General features: G+C 49.6%; 1 protein-coding gene across 2 annotated transcripts in view; it reads right to left on the reverse strand.

The window, feature by feature from the left end:
• Window positions 1-319: 319 nt before the first annotated feature.
• WNT7A (Wnt family member 7A) overlaps window positions 320-24,941 on the reverse strand; it is a 63,813-nt gene continuing 39,191 nt past the window's right edge. For both annotated transcript variants that reach the window (XM_019656923.1, XM_019656924.1), the window contains exon 4: window positions 320-1,445. In XM_019656923.1, coding sequence (XP_019512468.1) covers window positions 966-1,445 — 480 coding nt within the window. In that variant the 3' untranslated portion in view covers window positions 320-965. The remainder of the gene's footprint in view (window positions 1,446-24,941) is intronic.

Raw genomic sequence — 24,941 nt, forward strand, 5'->3', positions numbered from 1 at the left:
AAACTCAATATAAATAAAACATTCATATAAAAATAGTCTCTTACAAAATATTCTCTTATCCAGTGGCTCACTTTCCAAAAGATGGAAACTGCTGGGAGATTTATTATTATCTTTCCTCCTTCTATATTTTCCAAACTGGATTTTTCTGGTTTGAGTGGGAGAGGACTAAAGGGTGGGAAACATATTCTGAAAAACGTCTCCAATTCTGGATCAGCTTAAATTTCTGGATAAGTAGCAGCAAACAGAAAACAAAAACAAAAACAACAGTGTGGGTCTTTGTGTGTGTGTGTGTGTGTGTGTGTGTGTGTGTGTGTGTGTGTGTATGTGTATATATAGATAGATAGATAGAGATATATCTATCTATCTATATATATATAATCTGCTCTTGTACTTAGACATCTAGTGCAGCAAGGGCAACTTGCAAAATCAACTAGTAGAAATACCTGCATAAAGAATAATTATGTACAGTTCTACTTGGCTCCTTGTCCTAGCGACAAAATCATCCTGCAAGGAAAGCAAACAGTCAGTCCACTTTGATTGCAGAAAACGGATCCCGATGAGGTGGAAGGATTCTTTTAATTAAATAAATTAATATTATTTTTATCAGAATAAATTGTTAAATATTGCTATGTGAGGCCCACGGATCCAGGGTTCCTGCTGTGAGAGGCTCTGCTGCAGTCCAGGAGGAGGCGGCATCTGGGGGAGGGTGGAGCAGCACTGCTGGGGACAGAACCCTCAAGGGCTCTGGAGGGCTCCTTCCCACAGGAGCCCAGGACACCCCGGAGAGACGCCCCGACAGCAGAAGAGACAAGCTCAGCGTTCCTGCTGGCAGGTCCCTGGGATCTGGGAAGCGACCTGCCTGAGTGACTGCAGCTTGGAAACTGGTCCTCCCTGCCCACAGTCTAGCTGGCAGCTGGAGGCTGTCCCCGGACCCACCTGAGGCAGGACGGGTGCAGTCGCGGGGCTCACTTGCACGTGTACACCTCTGTGCGCTCGCTGCAGGTGTTGCACTTGACATAGCAGCACCAGTGGAATTTGCAGTTGCACTGCCACACACGGGCATACTGGTGGGTGTTGTAGCCACGGCCACAGCACATGAGGTCACAGCCACTCGCCTGGGGGGCTGTCTTGTTGCAGGCGCGGCCCTGTGTGCCCACGCTGCCCGTCACCGGGTCCTCTTCGCAGTAGTTGGGTGACTTCTCGATGTACACCAGGTCCGTGTCCATGGGTTTGCGATATGACAGTGGCTTCTTGATCTTCAGGAAGGTGGGCCGCTTGTTGCGGCTGGCACGCACGGGCTCCACGTGAACGGCTTCGTTGTACTTGTCCTTGAGCACGTAGCCCAGCTCCCGGAACTGTGGCAGCGTGGTCCAGCACGTCTTGGTGGTGCAGGAGCCCGACACGCCGTGGCACTTACACTCCAGCTTCATGTTCTCCTCCAGGATCTGCGGGGGGTGGGAGAGAGCTCAGCGCAGTCACTGCACATGCAGCCCTTGGCCTGGCCCACCCTCTGTCCCACCCAGCAGGGTTTGATTTTTCCTTTTTGGGACAGAAACTCGGGCCTGGATTCGAATCCCTGTCATGTCTAGCCCTTGTGCTGTGCCTTTCACCCGGAACTAACTTGCTTTCCTTGTCTCCCAACTCCTATGGTGCCCTCAGACTGATTCTTAGACCAGCTCAGGCCGGTCCACTGCACACATAGGTTCTCTTTGGCCTGCACAGGTGTAAAATAATTTCTGAACCAACATTTAAACACCAGGAGACTTTAACAGGTAGACTTTCATGTTTTATTTTTGGCAAACAGAAAAGGCGTGTGGCAACTCTGGGGTGATATTCAAATGATTTAATAACTGGGGCAGCCGGGCGCTGACCTGCTGGCATAGAAGCTGCCTGCAAATGCCAGCCCGGGAGCCCTGCTGTGTTCTGGCTCACCACAATCTCACAATTGTCACATGGCAGCAATACTTGGACCTGTACCAGCAGCTGTCTTCTTCACAAGTTGGTATCCTTCAATTTTCCATAGTCCTCACTGCTCCCTATGACCTCCCTAACATGAAGCTATGGTTTTTAAGAGGTCATCTGCTTTCATCACGTAGGACTCCTGCCAGACCGTGTGAACATCTAAGTCTGGCAATCATGGCTGTGACTTAAGCTTCCCTGGCAGCTTTCCCTGACTCCTAGGCCAGTGCTGTGCCCCTTCTCCTGAGCTCCCAATACCCCTTGGGCTTCCATCAACATAGCATGAGAGGCAGCACTGTACAGGGGGGAGATGCACAGATTCTGGGCCATGGGTGTAAATCCCAGATCTAACATGAACCTGCTGTGTTCTTGGGCAACTTACTTTAGCCCTCTGTCTGCAGTTTCCCTATATGCAGAATAAATAGTAATTAATTATAATTATACAATGAAATACTAGACAACAATGAAAAAGAATGAACTACTAATACATACAAGAATAGAGCTCTAGAATGTAGTGTTGAGTGAAAAAAGTTAGACACAAAAGAGAACATACTCTATGATTCCATTGATATGAAGTTCAAGGACAGGCAGAACTAATGACTTGTTTTCATTTACTCTTTTTTACATGTATAGGCAGTGGGCCAAAGATGACCCAGGGGCCATATTTTGCTAACCCCAGCTTTGAAATATCCCAGCAATAAAAGAAGGCAGCACTTACCAGCCCCGCCCCCTCCCCATAGTACAGGATATTTAAGTTTTTTTTTTTTAATCTTTTCTTCCCCTCCTTCCCTCCCTTCCTTCTTTCTTTTTCTTTCTCTCCTCCTTTCTTTCTATATTTCTTTTTAACTAGATGGAATATGGAAGCAAGTATATTTGTAACTGAAGCTTCTCTTCCTTCCTCATTACTTTCAGCCTGATTTCATCTTAATAGACATTTATTAAGCTCCCACTGTGTACCAAGCACTGGGAGGGGGATGTATTAGTGATCATAGTTTCTGAGTCATAGTGAATGAGCATTATCATGGTCCTTCATCTAGAAGGTCAAATTACCTTCGCCTATTGTACACTAAAAGAATAAGTGAAGGAATGGATGACTGAACGTTTATCAATCACCTATACACGCACTGGGTCCATGCTTTTCTGTATGGCATCTTATTTAACTCCATGAGGTTAGTGTGATTCCATTTGAGGGGAAAAACTGAGGCTCAGCTAACTCCTAGAGGGGGCAGACTGGTGGGTGAGGCATTCAGAGGCAAGGGTCTCATCGCCGAGGTGTGTGAATCAAGCGCTTGGTGGCTTCCCACTAGCTCTGTGCCCTTGGATTGTCACACCTCTTCTCTGAGTCTGTTACCTTCAATGAAATATAGAGTGAAGGCAATTTTATCTTTTCTGGCAAAAGTCAGAGTTCCAGAACAGAATCAGACATTTGAAAAAAAGTTGTTAGTTCTGCTTCTAGGCCAGGGCCTGGGCCTGTGCGGGTGCTGGGGATACAGAAATGACAAGATAAGGTCCCTGTCTCCTAGGATGGGTCTGTATTCAGGATCCTCCCAACCCCAATTGCTCCACTTCCACGAAGAGGTGACCAGAGCTTGGTCAATATACTCAACAAGAAGGGGGGGACCCTGTGTTTCAACCACAGTACCTGCAATCAAATGAGCCAGCGATGCCACAAGCATCCAGAATGTTCGGAGACAGAGATTCCAGTTGGTTGACTGCTCTAGTATTAGGACACCTAGTATGACAGAGCACCTACTGTGTGCTGGCACCCTCACATAACCTACACGCACTTACAGCTGGTACTGATGATTAGCCGCCCAAATAACACAGATGTCCTTTTTGGCTGTCCAATGTATAGCCATCTTTCTTCCTTAGCCTAAAAAGCATGAGGAAAGAGCAAGGCTCAGAGGTGTGATGCATGCAGAGTTAGGCAGGTGTTTCTGAGGCACGATGGGCTGGCTGACTGAGATTTTAGTGCCGTCAGAGACTTCAATACAGGGGTGCTTGGGGGATGTCCAGAGCGAATCTGACACTACTGAGTGTTGGCGCGGATGAGGAGCGCCTGCAAACAGCAGTGTGTAAGGAAGCTGAAGATGCACAAGCCCATGACTCAGAAATTGCACTTCCGAATCTGCGGCCTAGAGAAACATATGAACATGCCCAGGAAGCGGGCTCAAAGGTGTTCACAGCAGCAATGTTTATCATAGCTCCAAACTGGGCACCGTCCAGACGTCCATCTGTCATGGTAGAATGGATAAACTGAGGCTTATGTGCTCAATGGGACACTATAGGGTAGTGAAAATGAACAGCTACAGCAAGCCACACTCACAGAGGTCAACCCCAGAAATACAGCCGGGAGGGAAAGAAGCAATCAACAGATTTCCACAGTGATTTCCTCTGTATCAAGTTCAAAGGTGGGCAAACTGGATTATATTGTTTAGGGGCACATACAGAGGGAGAGAGTACGAAAAGTAGAGGGGGGGCACAAATATCGAGATAGTGGTTGTTCCTGGGGTAGGAGGCGAGGGGCTGTGGTTGGTTGGTGAGGCGCACCCAGGCGGCTTCTGGGGTTCTGACAATGTTCTGTTTCTTAATATGGGTGTTTTATAATTATTCTTTTAAATCAACATAGATGGTGTGTGTGCTTTTTTGCATGTAAGCTATACCTTGCAATTATAAAAATGCAATGGGAACAATGGGCAATAATCATGTGGAGAGATGCTCAACATTACTACCAACAGGGAAATGCAAATCAAAACCACAATGAGATATCACCTCACACAAACCAGGGTGGCTAAAGGAAGAACTTCAGACATCAGTATTGGTGAGGATGTGGAAAAATCACATCCTCACACACTGCTGCTGGGAATGTCAAATGCTGCACCCTCGGTAGAAAGCAGCCCAGCAGTTTCTCAAAGTGTTAAAGATAGTTATCATATGACCCAGTGTTATGATCTGAATGTTTCTGTCCTCCTCCCCAGCCCCACACACTATCAAATTCTTATGTTAAAATCCTAACCTCAAAGGAAGGTGATGCTTTTAGTAGTTAGGACCTTGGGAAGGTTCTTAAATCATGAGGGTGGAGCCCTCATGGATGGGATTTGTGCCCTTATGAAAAAGGCTCTCAAAAGACTCCTCCAGTCCCTCCCACCAAGGGAGGGTGCAGGAAAAGTGTGCAGGCTAGGAGCCAGGAAGAAGGTCAAAGCCAGAACCCGAACACACTGGCACCCTGATCTTGGACTTCCAGCCTCCAGAACGGTGAGAAATAAATTTCTGTTGTTTACATGCCACCCAGTCTATGGTATTTGTTATAGCAGCCAGAACAGACTAAGACAACAGCAATTCCACTCTTAGGTATATACCCAGAGAAATGAAAACATGTGTCCATACAAAAACTTACAAAACAATGTTCATTAGTAGCATTCTTCATGATAACTATCAAGTGGAAACAACCCAAACGTCCATCAACTAATGAGCAGATAAAATGTGATCTATCCATACAATGGAATATTACCCAGCCATAAAATGGAAGGAAGTGCTGACCCATGAGACAACATGGATGGACCCTGAAGACATTAAGCTAAGTGACAGAGCCAATTGGAAAAGGTCACATATTATATGATTGCATTTATATGCTATGTCCAGAATAGGCAAATCTATAGAGAGAGATGGAAGATTAGTGGACTGGGGAAATGGGGAGTGACTTCCAAAGGGTACAGGATTCTTTTTGATGTAATGAAAATATCTAAAATTAATTGTAGTGATCGTTGCACACAACTGCAAATAATTTTTAAAATGTTGAGTTGAACACTTTGAGTGCACTGTATGATATGTGAATTATATCTCAATAAAGTTGCTTTTTGAAAAAAAGCCCCTGGAAGGGTTTAGTGAAAAATCCATGGGTTGTGACACCAAATGTTTCTGGTGTGGTGAACCCTGGGAATGAACCCCAGTGCCGGAGGCCAGGCTCCTGGGTTGGACGGGGGTAGCTGCCTCCTGCACATTGCCCCCTCTTCTTCTGTGGCCTCCCATGGCCTGAGACTGTGGCGGTGTTTGTGTGGGCCCTTAATCAGATGACAGCCTGTTAACCCTGCCAACTCTGCATTTTGAGAGTGTCAGTGATCACTGTATGTCTGCACCAAGCTGGGTGTAATCACAGCCTTCCTGGCCAGGACTGATCACCCAGATGGACATCTGGGTAAACCCCATGCTTTCTGCGTGAGGCAGGGGACAGCAGCAGAGGAAGCGTGTGCAGGACTCACTCTGTTCCCACCCATGAGGCCAGGCTGCCGACCAGCTTCTGAGCTGCCCAAGGGACTTCTAGGGTTCCCTTTATGCTTGAAGAGTTGGATTGTCATTCCGTATTAGGCAGTTGGAGGGTTTGCAGGCTCTAAATGACATGACTCCATGTACCTTGCCAGTTCCTGGCACACAGCAGGTGCTCTCAGGAAATGCCCAAAGGTAAATTCATCCACAGGGTGCATTTAAACTGTTCCACAAGTGTATGCCCAGGCCCAAGCCACCACCCTGAACATCAGCCCTACATTGTGGGTGGAGGGGAAGTTGGGAGGCTCCGGAGAAGGGCCATGATGAGGGAGGAGGGGCCTTGGAACTGCTGGTATAGATCAATGTCAATATCTTCCGTCCCTTGCTGCACTGTGGGGTCCCAGCTTAAAGTCCAGTGACAGAAGACTGCTGGAGGTCTGCCATTTTGCCATCCTGTGCTGCAGAGATGCCTCAGTGCACAAGGAAAAAATGAGGAAAGAGATCCGTAAGGCTCAGAGTCTGGTGTCTGGTCTCAGCAGGCCCTGAGCAAGTGCAGTTCTCCTTCTGCTTCTCACCTCAGCACTGGTCTGGGGTCTGAAAACCACTGAGGGCCTCAGGTGACGTGAGGAGGAGGCTGCGCTCCCTTCTCACCTCCAGCTCCACCCACAGTCCCCGCTCACTTCCACCTGTCATTGCTGGTCAGTCAGTGCGGGCCTGGGGACTGGCCTTCACAGGAACTGCGAGGACGAAGTGAGCACCTACTATGTGCTGGCACCATGCAACTACTGGGTACTCAGTAAAGAAAAGGAGGACAGAGCTGCTGCCCTTATAAAGAGCACATTCATTCTATGGGGCAGAGAACAAGTAACTGGTTCAAGTCATAAAACAAGTGAGAAAAAGGAAAGTGGAACAGGATTAGGAGCTGAGAAGTGAGGGAGGAGGTGGGAGAGGCTACATGACCTTGATGGCAGAGGATAACCTCTCTGAGGAGATGACATTGGCGCAGAGGGCAGAACTCAAGAGGAGGCCAGCACATGGCTGCCCAGAGCTCTCGTTTCACTTCCATTCGAGGAACAGCAGGTCAACGGGCCTGAGGCTTCTGAGAGCCGGGTCAAACCCGGGAGGCTAGGGCGTGGTGACGGGAGCAACAGACACAGGTACGGGTCCCACCCCACAGGCTCCATGGACCAGGCTGAAGGAATGGAATATTTTTTCTTATTCGTTGTTTTTTTTTACTGGACTTTATTTTTTAAAACAGTTTTATATTTACGGAAAAATTGTGACGATTGTGCAGAGTTCCCGTAACCCTGCATCCAGTTCCCTGTTACTAACATCTTACGTTAGTGTGGTGAATCCTATAATTAATGAGCTAATATCAATATGGCATTAGTTACTGAAGTCCATACTTTATGCAGATTTCCTTGGTTTATACCTAATGTCTTTTCTTTGTTCCAGGATCCCATCTAGGCCACCACATTATATTCAGTTGTCCTGTCTCCTTAGGCCTGGAGATGAGGTTTTATGGTGAGCGACGGGAAAACCAGTGGAGGCAGGAGCAGGATTTATGATTCTAAAAAGATCTCATGTTGGTTGTAACCAGCGTAACACTTTTGGGCAGGGAGGTTTTGTGTATGTGGGCATAGGGGTATGTGGGAATTCGCTGTACTTTCTGCTCAATTTTGCTGTAAACCAACTGCTCTGAAAAACAAAGTCTGTTAGAGAAAAGATCTTGGAGGAAACTGTCTGTAGGGACTGTCTCTGAGGTTGAGACTTGGCTGTGTCTGCAGCTGATTGCCTGGATGCCTACCCTGGGCCTCAGTTTCCCCATTTTTGAACACAAGGGTTTGAACTAGATGATTTCTAAGTCAGCTTCTGACGCTCTCTGAGAAACTTAGCCTTGTATCCATGCTGCTCTTTACAAAGTGTTTTCAGAGTCCTGACAGAACGGGATTTTCCTACACCTCCTGAGAAAATGGGGATTTTCATCCCATTTCACAGGTCAGGAAACTGAGGCTCAGAGAAAGGAAGGGACTTCAGATCATAGAGTGTGCAGGGTGTCCTCCGTGTCTCTCCAGACCACTCCCACACTTCCGCCTCCTGCTCCAAGCCCCAGGAGGGTGGACTAGAGGGCTGCAGCAACGTGCTTGCTTGCTCTAGGACCCTGACCACGTACTGGCGGATGATTGGACCCAGGGCATATGGCGTGTGGGGTGGTTTGAATACAGCCATGTCACGTCCAGGTGGGTCTGGCCAGGGGAAAGCACTGGAGGGAGCTGAGAGGCAGGAGAAAAGTCCTAGAAGTTCCTCCTCCCGCTGGCACCACACCATGGCTGTGTTCCCTACCAAAGGTCACAAGTCCTCTCAGTACCATCCCCCAGGATTCTGGAAGTCCAGCCTCCTGCACCTTCAGGCCTCAGGAGTGATGGCCCCTCACTGTTGCTAGCCACGGGTACTGCACCATCACTTTGGGTTCTTTTAACTTTGTCCTTTGTTTTATTAGCACTCTCTCTTTTTTAACAGCTTTCTTGCAATATAAATCACACACCGTACAATTCACTTTCTTCAAGTATACAATTCAATGGTTTTTAGAATATTCAGAGTTGTGTAACTATCACCTCTCTCTAATTTTAGAACATTTTCATCCCCCTAAAATAAACGCCATACCCATTAATAGTCACTCCCCGTTTTTCCCTTCTTCTCAGTCCCAGGAAACCACTAATCTACTTTCTGTCTTTATTTATTTGTCTATTCTAGACATTTCATATAAATGGAATCATACAATATTTATGTGTGTCTTTGTATCTAGTTTCCTTCATTTGTTGTATTGTATTCATGGCTCATCCATGTTGTAGCATGTGTCAGGACTCCATTCCTTTTCTCAGCTAAATAATGGTCCATTACATGGATATGTCACAATCTACCCACCCATTCACAAATTGTTAGACAGCACTCTCTTTTTAAACTCCTCTTAATTTTCCAGTCTGAGTGTCTCCAATGCACTGGATGCGATCCCCACAGCTACAGGCCACTCCTCCATGGAAAAGCCCAGCAGTAGCCCTATCCTTGTGACTCCCAGTCCCGTGCCATTCTCAGTTCTACACCTCCTGTTCCTTATCTGGGAGGCCAATCTTTACTACTGTCACAGATGCTGGCCCAACAATTCCACTACTGAATATGTACCCTCCGGGGAGGCTCATGCATGTGTGAAATAACAAAGAGCCTCGCAGAGGAAGTACCTGAAATATCAAAAGGCCATGGAGTACAGCACAGGGAATAGAGTAAATGGTATTGTAACAGCTATATACAATGTCAGAGGGGTAGTACATTGGAGGAGGGAGTTATCACTTTGTGAGGGGTGTAAATGTCTAACTATTACATTGTTTTGTACACCTGAAACTAATATATATATGTGTGTGTGTGTGTGTGTGTGTGTGTGTGTGTGTGTGTGTGTGTGTGTGTGTGTGTGTGTGTGTGTGTGTGTGTGTGTGAAAAGAAAAAAAAAGAAAGGAAAAAACTATTAAAATTGTAATACTGGGGGCTGGCCTAGTGGCTCAGTTGGTTAACAGTGCCAGCTCTGAGCAACAGGGTCACCAGTTCAATTCCCACATGGGCCAGTGAGCTGTGCCTGAGCTGAGCTGCTGCTTAGCTGCCAACAGGCGGCAGGTTGGCTCAGCAGGTGAGAGCACGTGCTCCTAATAACAAGGTTTCCAGTCGACTCCCACATGGGATGGTGGGCTACGCCCACCCTCAACTAAGATTGAACATGGCACCTTGAGCTGCCAATGCGTGGCTGGATGGCTCAGTGGTTAGAGTGTATGCTCTTAGCAATAAGGTTTCCAGTTGGACTCCCACATGGGATGGTGGGCTACGCTTACCTGCAACTAAGGTTGAACACGGCACCTTGAGCTGAGCAGCCACGAGCTGCAAATAGGCGGCCGGATGGTAACTGGACTTGGAGCTGAGCTAGCCGCGCCCGCCACAACTAAGATTGAAGGACAACAACTTGGCTGTTCCACTTCCCCAATTCCCCAATAAAATCTTTTAAAAATAAAAATTGTAATACTCAATATATATACCAATAACAAAAGATGGGAAAAAAAAGGCCAAAAGGTTCTAAAGCTCCATCAATAGCGACTGGTTATGCAAATGATGATGCATCTATAAACTGGAATGTCTTGCTGCTGGTAGAGGGAGTGAGGCAGCCCATGCTTACTAATGAGGGCTGATCTGCAAGGTACATGGCTAAGAGAAGAAATCAAGGTGCAGACAAGTATGCAGAGCATGAGTTCATTTGTGTGAGGGAGAAAAGATTTGTGTATGTGTGTGCATAAATCTCTGGTAAATAGGTGAGAAGGTAATAGTGGCTGCTTCTGGAGAAGGCACCTGGAGTGGACAGGATGACTGGGTAGATGACAGGCTTACTTTTCATGGGATTGTCTTTTGTACCTTTTGAATATTCTACCATGGCAGAAACAAAAGTCACCTCCTCCACAAAGCCTTCCCTGATTGCCAGGGCAGTCAGTGACTCCCTCAATGGTTTCCATAGCTGTTCTGGGCTTTTGAGTACTTGTCGCCTTGGCCCTGTGATTACTGTTTATTGGTCAGCATTTCCCATCAGGCCAGCAGCTCTTTGTGGTGGACATAGAGATGTACAACCCAGATCCCCCCTTCAAGTAAGGTCTTGCTTCATAGCTGCAGGTAGTGGTGTGCTCGTAATTCAGCTCTGCCCCCCACCCAAAAAGCCCTGTTTTATAGTGTGAGATAAATGTTCCCACCATGGCCAATTTTAAGCTACCAAAGTATTAGCAATCAGCTCACAAATTCCTGAATATATAACACTGGGTCTTGCAAGCCCATGGAAGCCAGCTCCAGAACACCATGAACCAGGAGTGAGATCAGTACACACTGTCCAGAAGTCAATCAAATCTTTCAGGGTCTGTCCCAGCTGCAGAGAACTGCAGCCTTTTCTGGTGGTTTGTAGCTGGGGACAGAGAAAGGCAGGGGTCTCAAGTTCTGGCTACTCTGATGTGCAATACCTGTTCCAGAGTCCCCACCGAAGCATTTCCCTGCCAGTATCACAGCTCCACTTCTGCTCAATCCTTCACCGATTCCTAATGAACAGCTTGGACCTGGAACTCCATCTCAGCCTCTGCTTCTGGAGAACCCACCAGTGACACTAAGAGGCCGGAGCCAGAACATGCATCGTCATTTCCCCAGCCTCTGGCAGAGACTCGCCTAGCATGGAAAAGGTGCTGACTATGTGCAAGGTGAAAGAAGGACCCAGTGTGTGTGTGTTTTTGTGTGGAACATTCTTTCACTTGCTCTCTCATTTTGCGTTGAGCACCTACTGTGTATTGTTTGGCATTACCCTTGTTCTGGAGGCCCTGGGAGGAACACAACAGAAGCAGATTCTATTCCCGTCTTCTCTGACCCTGCAGACCCAAACCAGAAGCAGCCATGGCATTGGTAACCCCCAAATGTAATTATAAATTGGTGAGTGCTATGAAGGAGTGGACCAGAGAGCAAAGAAAACTTGACTGCAGAGGGGCTGTTCTTATGCAGCTCTAGGAAGCTTCCTCCACGAAGACAAGCTGGCAGCCAGATAACAGGAAGGCTAAGTTAGGATCGACCAAACGTAGTGGGATGATGCAGGCGTGGCTGGGCAGAATGAGAGGGACATGGGGCTGGGAGGCAGTGGGCCTGGCCACTCAAGGTAGAAAGCATCTGGATTTTCCATAAGCCTAGGGGTGCCACTGGAAGGTTTTCATGCAAGAAAGTGATGAGGTCCAACTGACAACTTTAAAGATCATTCTAGATGGAGTGGCAATTAGGTTAGAGAAAGAGTGGTTAGATGGAGATCTGGCAGGAAGGTATCCTTATTATCCAGGCTAGAGACGATGGTGGTTCCAACAAAGATGGTGGCAGTGGAGGAGAGAGAAGGAGCAAAATCAGCAATACTTGGTGGTGGGTTGCGGGGGGCCCAGGAGTGACTCACAGGCCTTTGATGGATGCAGAAGCTATGTACCAAGACAAGGAACAGGAAAAAAGACTAGGCTTGGGAAAGAGTGTGCATTGAGGGCATAATGAGGAAATATCAAATACAGCGAGTGGCCAGGAAGAAGGACATGTGGAGAGCACAAGGTTGTTTGAGTGCCATTGAAATCTGGCCCCAGTCAGCTTGGGTACCCACAGGGAATAATGTAATTTAAGGCCCAGTCAGGATTTGTCACTTCCACAGATTAAAACGTGTGGTTGAAATCAGCCAAAAGTGTGGTAAACACCTATAATTTAAAATTTAAAAAAATGATCGCAAAAGCACAAAGTGGGAAAGATGGAGAAAGACTGACAACTTTACATGACCACAGTTCAATATGAACTAAAAGACTGCAAAAAGTCAACCATCTGAGGACATATTAACTGAGGTTTAGTGCCCACAATGTGGGAGGAGATGATTTTGCTATGTGATTTTTAGAACTGGGCTATACCCCAACAGATGGACAGAAAGAGAACATGTGTAGAAGATGGGGACGAAGACCTTATCTACTGAAGGAGCCAGAGCTGCTCAGTCTAGAGAAGGCAGGGTCTGCCCTGGCTACTGTCCGGGGAGGCACTGTGTGTCCAGAGGGCAGGACTGGAACCCTAGTTGCGGGGGAAATCACAGGGCAGCAGATACCAGTTCACTGAGAGACCAGCCCTCCCCGCCAAGCTGAGCAGAGCTGGAGGGGGCTGCTGGGGTGATGAGTTCTCTGTCCTGGGAGTGTGTGAGAGTAGCAGCTGGGGTCTGCAACAGGGATTCCTGCACTGGGTGGGGGTGGCTGTTCTCAACCTGCTTCTCTGTCCCCCAGCCCAGCCCAAAACCTATCCGGATCAGCAGGAAGGATTTTCCACACTGCTGGAGGGAGAAAATCAATCTCTTTCCGACAGGTCCCCCAAGAAGTGCCAACAATGTACCAGGTGCTGCCCAGAGCCCAGAACTAACCAGGGCAGGTTTCTTAGGTCTGGGAGGGGCCTTGGGAGAAACGTGGTTCCAGAAAATTCCTTGAATCGTAACACTAAATAGATACTATCGATGGCAGCCTCCCAGACTCTCAGGGCTGCCCAGAGGATCCAGAGGGTGAACTTCCTGGAGGAGAAAAGCATTCTGAGGGGAGAGAGGTCAGACAGTGACCTCCCACATGGTTCATGCCACATGGTGTTCCTATGACTGGGAGTTTCCTCTTGTGACTGGGACCCTCAGCAGCATTCTGAAGGACATCTAATTTTTAAAAACCAGAAGCTGTTTCCTAGCATTGAACTCCACTGTGCCCTTTCACCTCCCCTGCCACGCTGCAGCCCCCAGGAAGACCCTGATGGCCCCGACACAGTCCAAGATTTTCCCACCTCATGGGGACCGGTCACTCCTGCCATGCCCTCCTCCGGGAGTGTGGTTCCATTCACCCCCACACGACCTGGCGCAGTCCCACTTTCCAAAGGCCTCCGCAAATGCCCCAGCCAACCCCAGCAGGACTGACTCCCCCAGCCCCATCTCTTCTGCTCTGGACGCCCTTCTCTTGTGCCTTGTTTTATAGCAAGTCCAGCATGGCCTTTGGGATTTTGCAAACACCGACTCTTCCACGAGGCTTTCCCAAGCACCGAAACTAACGTAGCCCACCTGACACCACTCCCAGTTCCCACACTGGTCATCACTCCAAGATCCCGCCAGTCATCTCTCTCAGCTCCCACTGATCATGGCTAAGGACACCCTGGTAACTCAGGCCAGTCAGGGCCAATTAGAGTCCTAGGGATCCAATGTGACTAGTAGACAAGGACTGTTGGTTATTTCTCCCCAGATACGATGAGGAGAGAATGCAGGAACCAGAGCTGTGGACAAGCATCTTGCAACCATGTGGGTCTGACGATGGACGTAACTAAGGAAGCACAGCTGGGGGAGGGGTGGGAGGGCTGGGTAAGGGGCGTGTGCAGTGGGTTCCTGGGAATATTGTTTGCATTGTGGATCAAACTGGACCTGATTTTATTACCCCAAGACCATTCAGTTTTAATGAATTCCCTTTGTTTTTAAGTCAACTTGGGTGGGGTTTCTGTCCCTTGCAGCTTAGTACATCCTAATTAGGACAGGGCTTCTTTTGTCTGTGCGGTGGAGATGCCTTTGTAAAGCCAGTACTCAGTGCTTACTTAGTTCATGGGTTTTAAGTCACAGCATGGAGCAGATCTGGGAGCTGAGGACTGCTTTGCCTGAGAGGGCCTTGGGGGCAGCCAGGACTTTGAGGGCTGCGGACTGAGGCTCTGGGTTAGCTGGGCATCTTCTGCTTCCTTCCCTTGGGTTCTTTCTGCCATTGGCCACCTAGCTTCTCTGCAGGGAGGGGTCAGTTCTGGACCATTTGCACCCCAGGTGATGAGCAGTGATCCAGACAACCCGAACCAGTCTCGACATAGCAGCAGATTGTGACGAAAAGCAGCCTGAAGCAGGGGAGAAAGCACCAGTGTCAGGGCCAGGGATCCCAAGAACCCGGTTGGAATCCTACCTCTGACCACACGTGCAGTTGATGGTAGAAATGACCAAAGTGGGCAGGGCACACTGTTGTCTGGATCTTCATATTCCCATCACAGCCTACCTGCCTCTGACCGTGGAGGCTGAAAACATGAGGCACTGTCTGATAAAAAGAGAGATCTGAGAGAGTGACTTCTTGTTTTTCATCTTTAGAAGTTGTGTTGTGAGATCATGCTTCGTGGAGCTTAGGCAGCCATCTTATGACCAAAAGGCAAGAGGCCCAGGAGCTAAAAAGGTGACAATTGCAGACTACAAGGATGGAAACAGCCTGAGCCCTCAAAGAGATTGTTGAGCCCGTGAAAGAAACTACAAAAAAAAGCAAACTCCTATCATTGAAGCCATACTTAGTAAGGTATTCTATCACTTGGAAGCAAATCCATATTCAGCAGTTTGCTCCTTATAAAGTAGGAGCAAGTAAGCTTCTGCAGAGGGAGCAGTGCATCATGTCACAGGCCCCCAACCTGGGTGAGTTTTCCTGCTTTCCTTCAGTGAAAGCTGGGATGAACCAGCACAGTCTGGGCGGGCTGGGGCTGGGGAACAGGGTTACGGGGTAGAAGAGCAACCAGCTGAAGTTCCTGGCTCTGCCTCTCCACGGCTATGTGGCTGCAGGCAAGTCCCTTTCCTTCTCTGGGCCTCAGTTTCCCCCTCCTGTAAAATGAAGGCACTAGAGGGGGATCTCCAAGAGAGAAGATAGGGACACAGAGGGATTAGGAGGGTGAAGGTGAGGAAAGGAGCAACTAGGCTGAAGTCCGCTGTACTCTCTCACATGGCCCCCACAGAGGGATCAATTTCAGGGTGGCGCAGTAGCTGCAGAGATGAGGAAGTGCCCATTTTCCCCAGAGGTCATTGTGAGTGTCGCGGGAACCCCCGCTAGAGAAGCTCTGGCCTTTCATCCTCCTTCCCACCCCCAGGCCGACTCATCTCAGAAGCCCATCCTGTTATAAACACCCAGCCCGGCTCCTGAAGCTCTCCTGTGCTGCTGCTTCCTGGCTCAGAAGGCCCCAAGATGGCCACCACCGTCTGTCTCCTCTCAGACCATCTGCTCTGGGTCCCTGCAGCACCCTCTTCCCTGCATGCTACCACTGGTGCTTTCTCCAGCCACCCTCTCCCCAGCAGGACATCTGGTTCCTGAACCTTCTCTGCATAAACCCTGAGTCAGATGGATCACCTGGGAACGTTAGGCACCAGTCAAGGAGAGGCACAGAAAGTGGGTGGCAGATCTGCTGGGCATGGTGTCTTCCTCTTCTTCTAGGCTGATGTCTGGTTCCCACAGAAGGCCCTACCTGGGTCAGACCCAAGCGAACCTGAGACAGGCGGATGTTCACCAAGTCTGACTCGCTTCTTCTCCCAGGTCGCCATGCCTCAGCTACACATGTTTCTCATCTCCGAGTAGCACCTGTCCCAAAATGCCGCACCAATCAAGTTGAACACCTGTCCCCCTTACTGCACATGTGCCACACATGGGCCACTCCCTGTGCTGGGCACCTTATGGCCTCATCCTAAGGAGCCCACCAAGGTGGGGGCCCTGCTGCAGTCACAGCAGGCTCCATGAGAGCCCAGGGTGCTGGGCAGTCACTGTGGGCCCCCTTCGCTTCCCCAAAGGCCACCTGTGTCCACTCCACCCACGGACTCCCTGCCTTCAGGCCTTCAGTCGGGCCTAGCCAGCAGGAAAGCCTGCAGGAGACTGGAGGGCTGGCAGAGAGAGAGGCGAAGACATTTATGCCCGGACTCCCTCTTTGTAGGGCCACGTGGCGGCTGCCACTATGTCCCCCACCTACAAGCACAGCTCCTGCCAAGTGGCCCTCTCCTCCAGCGGCACTGCTTCCTTCGCTACCCTCAGGCCCCTCGGTAGGAGGAGCTGGTCGCTGTCGCCAGCCAGCAGCACACCTCCGAGGATTCCGTTACCGCCACCCACGCTCCTGTAAGCAATCCCTTCATTAAATTTTCTTCTGTTATCCTGACCGTGTCATCTACCAGGCCCTGCTTGAGACACTGGGTCGATTATACCTCCTCCGTGAGCCTCAGTTTTGTCACCCAGTTATGGCAGTGTCAGGACCGAATGACCCAAGTCACAGTGCTGGGCCAGGGAGGCTCATAGGAAACTCACCTGGGCTGTTATGGCTGCTAAATTCTTTCCAGCACTGTGTGAAATGTTTGGGTTGGTCTTGGAGAAGAGCAGGGACAAATTCTCAGAGCAGAGCTCCGTGATGGCTTTGGGCCCGGGCTGCTCTGTCATAGCTTCCCACTTGTCTACTCTCTCCAGACTGTGAGCCGCGTGAGCGCAGCAACCAAGCCCAACCCCAATAAAAGCCGCTCACTACATCAGCTGTTGTTTAGGTGCTTGACATAAAGCAACTCACTGAACTTGCACAGACATCCTACGAGGCAGATGTATTACTATCATCCCTATTTTACAGACGAGGAAGCTGAGGCACCAAGGGGTCACTGTTAGGACCTATGCAGTCTGGCTAGAGCACTGGATGCAGCTGAACACAAGGAAGGCGGAGGGCCGAGATGGCCCCTCGGGCCACGGTTCTCAGGGTGGCATTAGGTAGTGGACACTGTCGCGCTCACCAAGTCCTTCTCCAGGACCAGCACTCACGCCCCGGCTGCCTGGAGTGTGGAGGCTGATGCTTCGTCCCAGTTCCTCCTAAGAAGAGCCTTGGCAGTCCCAGCCAGTGACTGGCTGATGCTGGGGACAAAGGCCTGGTCTCCCTGCCTTAACAGAGGACAACTCTGAAGGGCCATTCCAGCCCCAGAACTTCTGATGCAACCAGCTGAAGCCTCTGCTGTTGCTGCATCACAGCCCAACTTCTGTCCCTCACGTCCTTACAGGTGTACCTCCCCAAAGCCCTTCGTGGACCCTGCCCCAGGAGACTACAGGTGTGAGTACACCTGAGGAGGGAGGCTACAGGCTGCAAGCCCAGAGCCTACACGGCGTCTCCTGCTCCTGCTCCTCTACCTGCCCCGCCTCCTGCTTGTCAATCCATCATGAGCAGAAAGCTGCATTTCACTCAGCTGCAGCTGTATTCCTCTGGGCAACTCAGATGAAAGGGGAAAAGATAACTTTTTTTTTTTTTGGTAAACATTTGGAGTATTTTCTTTTTGGTCACATTCTTTGAGTCACACTGGATGCACTGACTTCAAGAAAATATTCCCGTCGCCTTGGGTGGGGCTGGCAGGGGGACGCTGCGTTCCATAGAGCAGGGCCACCGGGATGCTGCTGGGGTAGCCCTGATGGCCAGGGCCTCAGTAAGAGCAGTGTCACCCCAACTGAGGAGGAAGTTTTCTGGTCTCGACTGGGACCTTCTGAAATTCAGTGTCAGCCAGATTACAGCTGCTCAGACACCCTGGATGACACCTGTTGTCCTGGGGTGAGAGCCCAGGCACCCCTTCACTTCCAGGCTTGTCTTTTTCTAGGTTACCACTTCCCCTCAGTACACCCTCATGCCCTGCACATAGTCACTCATATGCCCAAACACACCCTCATGTGCTACACACACGTCCTCCCCATATGCATGACCCCCAGTGACTCATACTTGTCCACACACCCTGTCACACGTGTGCTCACACTCACCTGCTCCCTCCTTCACAGTCACACACACACACGACCCACATGCTCATACACAAACCCCTGCACACGTTCCCCCTCGCCCCCATGTGCTCACACACACATGTATCCTCCCTGCACACCCTCTCACACACCACTGCACACCATTCGCTCCTGCATGACACATGCTCAGACTGTCCTTCACTCACAGACACACCCTCCCGTGCTCACACATGTACACACACACACGCTACACATGTCCTCACACGTGAGGGGAGCCCAGGCAGTGGAGGCCAGCAGGTGAGTTCCTCAGTGCTTGCTAGCCAGAGGCCCTGGGCCCTTTGCTCATCTGTAAGCTGGGGCTGACACAGCCCCTTCAGAGGACTGTCGTGGGCGTGTAAAGTACAAAGCCCATTTTAAAGATGGAACAGACGAGCTCCAATAGCTGCTCAGTGTGCAACCTCCTGACCCCTGCCTGTCTCCTAAACACATACCAGCCTCCTCCCTCTCATGAACTTAGTCATCTGGATTGACTAAGGGGCAGGGGTTTCCTCTGACGAGGTTTAGGTGTGGGAAGTGGCCTCAGCCTAGCGTGAGGCAGTCATGTGACACAAACTATAGCGTGAGGGGCAGGGAGGCTGGCGGGGGAGCTAGAGCTAACAAACCCACATGCTCCTCCCAAATTCTGGAGCATCAGTGAATTGGCCTTGGCATTCATTTATTCGTTTGTTCATTCATTCATCTTTCATCATTCACTCACTAATTCATCTTTCCACTATATTAACTTAACCCCTGCCCTGGGCTAGACCCTGAGGCTGGCGTCCAGGTAGCCAGAAAGAGGCAAGTCCCCTGCTGTCTTGCAGCTTATGCTCTGGGGGAAAAGGCGGGTGTGCATCCAAGTGTCATGTGAGCATGAGGCTGACGCCAACTCCTACCAACAGTGCAGCCCTGCCTCTCCTGTGCTCACAGTGGTTCCCCTTCTGCAAGCCGGCTGGAAAGGGTTTTTAAGACAATGGAGGAATCTGAGACGAGGTATTACATGGCACTGAGGAACTATTATGTTGTTCTGAGTAATAAGGGACTATTGTTATGTTTTTAAAAAATCCTTATTGATTAGAGACGTACACACAAGAATTCGTGGGTGAAATAACATGATGTCTGGGATTTGCTTTAGACTGTTCCAGTGCAGCAATTAAAATGATGTTCACATCTGAAGGTGGGGGGTTGGGGACATGGGATTCACAATGCTGTTCTCTTTCTATCTACCCCTAGTCATCCTCGGCTGCCCCTTTGACCTCACCTTCTATGCCTCTGTTCCCCCCATTCCAGTGCAATGTGTTCCTTGCTGTTCCTCCAACATGCCAGCAATGCTCCTGCTTCAGGGCCTTTGCACTGGCTGTCCCCCTGCCTGGAACATTCTCCCCCATTCCCTAAATGGCTCCCGCTCCTATTTCATTGGGGCCTGTGCTCAAATCTCACCTTCCCAAGGACACTTTTTTTACCCCTTCCTTAGTTCATTTTGCTCCTTCACAGATACCAGTGTCTGACATACTCATGGTACACATATTCTTTGTTTTGTTTCTCTTGTCTCCCACTGGAATGTAAACTGCCCAAAGGCAGGCACTTGGCCTATCTGCTCCCTGCCATGTCCCCAGCACCCAGACTGGTGTCTGGAACATAGTTGGCACTCAGAAAATACTTGCTGAATGAATGACTGAGAGCAGCAACAGTGGGACCGACTAGAATGAGGAAGTGAGGAAACAGCCCCCTGAGCTGAGAACAGGGCATTGAGGAGGGCTTGGTGAGATGAAACAGGAGGAGAGAGCAGGCAGGGCTGAGGGAAGAACACGAGCAGAGGCCCAGGGCAGCCAAAGCAGGTGGCAGTTAAGGGTTGGGAAGAAGGCCAGTGGGTCGGGCTGGAAGGCTGGCTGGGCCTCAGTACTGGAGAGAAGGGTGCTTGGTATGTGAGAAGCTCCTTCAGGCGGCCACATGGAGGGCAGACCAGAGGCCTGAGCCAGGGCAGGAAGATGTAAGATAGAGGCCAGGCCAGGTGGAGCTGCAGACGAGGAGCAAGGAGGCAACAGAAGCCAGAGCATCCCTTGGCCATTTTCCAGGGACAGGCCCCTGTGAACCAACTTTGGTGACGAGTCAGCTACAGACTGCCCAGCTGATGAGGGCTGAGCGGCGCCCACAGCACCTGACCTACATGGCCCTGGCCAGCCCCTAGGCAGTGCAGAGCCAGAGGACCGAGGGCAAAGCTGGTCCCTGCTGCCCACAGGCCCGAGCCTCCCTCCCTCTTGACCCAGAGGCCTGGGCTCTTTCAGCAGCACCCCTGAAGATGGTGCACTTTAAAGACATAAGGCACCTACCCACAAGATGGTGGAACAGCCAAACCAGAAACATGCGTCCACACAAGACCTATACACAAATGTTCACAGCAGCACTATTCACAATAGCTAAAAAGTGAAATAACTCAAATGTTCATCAATTGATGAATGGATAAACAAACTGTGACATGCTCGGACAATGGACTATTAGTCAGCCATAAAAAGGTGATGAAAAGTTCTCAGATTGGTTGTGGTGATGCTTGCACAGCTCTGACTTCCCTCTGTGGACACTAATTTCAGCTTTTTCTGACCCACACCATGCCCATGTCTGCCTCCACAGCTGCTCTTCCCTCTGCATGGGGCACCTCTGCTCCTTAAAGCAACCCTTACTGGCCCGCTTCTCCATGGCGCCCCCACCAGAAATGCATCGTTCTCCTCTGTCTCGTCCAGGAGGCATCGAGAAGAAGCCAGCCTCGGAGAAGACGCTCAGCAAGCATTTTCTGAATGAGGAATAAGTGAGGGAATAAGTGAGTGGCTGAGTGAGTGAATGGATGAATGCATGGATTCACCTTGGCTCAGCAGCCAGTTCCTTCACCGTGGGGTTTTACAGATGAGGCCCTGACTTAGTCCACAGAAGACCAAGACTGAAACCAGGGAAGGGATTTGGGACAGAGGAGGATGCTGCAGAGCGTGGAGGAAGGACCCAGGAGCCAGGTCACGTTGGCTGAGCACCCTCTGTGCCCCTGGCCACCCCCAGATGAACTGCCTGACCCCAGCAAGGCCCTGCCTGGGCGGGCGAGCAGGCATCAGTGATGCTCTCTGAAGAGTCCATCCCAGAACAGGAGCTCCCTCTGTGTTGGTGTCTGGAAGGGTGGGCTGGCCTGGCCCGAGGTTCCATGCTGCCCCACAACCAGCCCAGAGGATATGGGCACAAGGACACCTCCACCAAGATAGTTGTTTTCCTGTACCTGATGAAGTCAGGAGTTTTGCAGCCAGGAGACTGGGAAAAACACCTTGGGTTATCTCTTTCCCAGGGCAGTTTCCAGCCAAGGTGGTGTGGGCCTCTCCCATGGGAGGAGGGGTTGGGCATGGCTGAGGAATAACTGATTTGTTACTGCTCTAAAGCTACAAGGAGCTGCCGCAGGATCTGAGACCCAGAGCTCAGAGGAACTTGGGTTTTTATTCCAGCCTTGACACCAAGAGCGGTGTGGCTTCTGATGCTCACCCTCCTGCCATCTCTGAGGTTCTGTCAGCACCATGCGGGCTTGTCCTGTGTGTCTTGTTGAGTGTGAATGGGTCTGGAAGGTCCTCTGAAACCAGGTCATGCTGAAGGAAATGAAGCTTCTCACAACAGAGGGAGAAGAGATTTCAACACGCTGACTTGGAGTCCCAGCTCTGCTATCTTTTAGCTGGGTGACCATGGGAACATCACTTCACCTCTCTGAGCCTGGTTCTTCAAGAAGAAAATGGGACTTAGAACAGCAACAGTAACCACCTCAGGGTTTCTCACTGAGGCAAAGTACGTGAGTGCCTATCTCACAGGAGGGAGCTGAAGGAGAGAGCTTCAAGAGGTCAGAGCCTCCAAGTTTTTGCAGGACTGTCCTATGCAGAGGGTGCCAACCTGCGTGAGACCCAGGGAATGAAGCCCTTCCTAGTTGTGCTAGGAGGCAACTCCCAACTGAGAGCCTGTAGGGATGGAATGGACTTCCCAAAAGGGAGTGAGCTCCCTGTCACCAGAGGTATTTAAACCAGATTGAGATCTGCACAGTCTAAAATGGGAGCCACCAGCCATATGACAGCTTGAACTGTGGCTTAGCTGAGCTGAGATGTGCTGTAAGTGTAAAGCAAATGTCAGATTTCAAAGACTTTCTATATAAAAAAAAAGAACCTAAAATATCTCAGTATTTTCATATTGATTACATATTGAAATGGCAATATTTTGGACATATTAGATTAAATAAAATATATTATTAAACTTAATGTTACCCTTATTTACCTTTTTGATGCGGCTACTAGAAAAATTTAAATTACACGTGTGGCTCATACTAATTTCTATGGGACAATGATGGTCAATATCCTTGCTGCTCAAAGTATGGTCACAGGGCATCACCTGGGAGCTTGTTGGAAATGCAGATTCTCAGGCCCCACCCCAGACCTACAGAATCAGGTGAATTTTCACACACTCCCCAGGTGATTCGTGTGCACATTAAAAAAACAAGACAAGTTGCAGATGCCTTGACTAGAGGTCTGTGGGATCCCCGTTTCAGGAGGGAATGGGAGCAAATGATCTGAAGTCCAGCCCTGAATATGTGAAATATTAGGTAATCAAAGCCTTTTCCCCTGAGTCACCCATTCAGTCCATGGTGTCCTTTAAACCCAGCTTTCTCTTGCAAGGAAGCAAACACGTACTTTTAAGAGAAAAGGGCAGCATAGCGAGGGACTAGGCTCTCTTAGGAATACACCATTAGTTGGCATCCTGTAATTTTTTAAAGGCTGGGAAATAATCTCAGGAAACAACTGAAAAATAGATATATGCATTAAAAAAATTGTTTAACCAACTCCCCCTGAATTCCTCTTTCTTTTTCTCTCAGAAAACTTGCCCCACAGGCATTAGATGGCACTAAATATGGAAATGGTGAGCAAGTAAATCACTCAGAGGTGCCACTTGTTGCCCAGGGCCTCTTTTATGGTTGAGTTGTAAACCACTGAGCACTGGGAGCTGTAATTAAAATGCTGACAGCCTCCCAGCTGTGAGCATGCCAGGAGGGAACAGGGCTGGGAAACCCTAAGAGGGGAGCAGGGAGGGTGGTGCCTTTCCAAACACAAATCAGCCCAAGTTCAAAGTCCACCACAGGCTTTCCAGGACACAACCAAAGCCACACTCCTCGCAAGGTCCAGGAAATCATCTGTCTCCTCTTCCAGACTCCCACCTCCCCCCCAAACACACCCACCTGTTACCTCATCTCCTCTCTCCCTCTGCTCACCGAGCCTCTTTGCCCTAGGCTCTTGTATTTGCTCTTCCCTCTGTCTCAAATGCTATTCCCCAGGCAGCTCCCTTACTTCCTGTTCAGAATTCACCTTCTCAGAGAGTTTTCCTGACCACCTGATATAAATTTCCCCCTCCTGTCATCTCTGCCTTCTCCCTCTGCTTTAATTTTTCATCATAGCATTTATTACTCTCTGACAGTAGATACATTTGATTATTTGTTTGTCCTCTGCTTTCCCTCTGGAATTTCAGCTCCATAAAGGCAAGTACTATCCAGTCCTAGAGCCTTCAACAGTCCCAGACACATACATTGGTGCTTAATAAACATTTACTGAATGAATGAATGCATGGATTTCCATCCCTTTCTTTCAGCTGGTCTGGTGATCTCACTGGGAAAACATCCAACTTACCAGCAATGAGCTCAGCTTTTCACCTATCCATTCAACCATCCATCTGTCCAAATAACTATCTATTCATCCATCTCTCCATCACTTCATCTGTTCATCCATATAACAATTCATGCAACCATTCTTCTAAATACTATCTGTTTATCTATCTATTCTCCTTCCTTCCAAATATCCATCCATCCGTCCATCCATCCATCCATCCATCCATCCATCCATCCATTCATCCATCCATTCATCCACCCACCCATCCACCATCTACCCATCTAAACCAGCCCCCACAGATGGTTAGATCTTTTGTCCTGTTTCTTTTTTTTTTTAAGATTTTTATTGGGGAATTGGGGGATGGGAACAGTGCTGGGGAATTGGGGGAAGGGGAACAGACAAGTTGCTGCCCTTTTGTTCTTCAGTCTAGTTGTAGAGGATGTTGCTTCACTGGCCCAAGTTGGCACCATCATTGCGCTCTTCCCCGGGGCGAAGCAGATCAGTCGCTGGCTTCTGGATGGCCGCTCAGGGCGGCTACGCTGGTTGCTGGCCACACACAGTAGCCCATGGCAACGCAGCAGGGGCTGCAGCTACACGTTCGCTGGCGACTCACGGCAGCCCAGCTCCAGGTTGAGCTGTTGTTCAGCATCTTAGCTGTAGAGGGCAGTGTCACTGGCCCTCATATATGGGATCCGAACCGGGGCCCTCTGGCGTCCCAAGCCAGCTCTTAACCAACATGCCACTCAGCCGGCCCTATCCTGTTTCTTCTTTATCTCTGATTTCCAGTGCCGAAAAAACAGGGCTGACACTTCGTAGATGTTAGTGAATGTTTGCTGAATGAATATATTTTTTCTTTCCCTTATTTTCTTGTTCTGCATTTACTACTACACTGTGAGCTCCCTGGTGGCAGGGATCATTT

Source organism: Hipposideros armiger, unplaced genomic scaffold (genome assembly GCF_001890085.2).
Source record: "Hipposideros armiger isolate ML-2016 unplaced genomic scaffold, ASM189008v1 scaffold_270, whole genome shotgun sequence".
Lineage (NCBI taxonomy): Eukaryota > Metazoa > Chordata > Mammalia > Chiroptera > Hipposideridae > Hipposideros > Hipposideros armiger.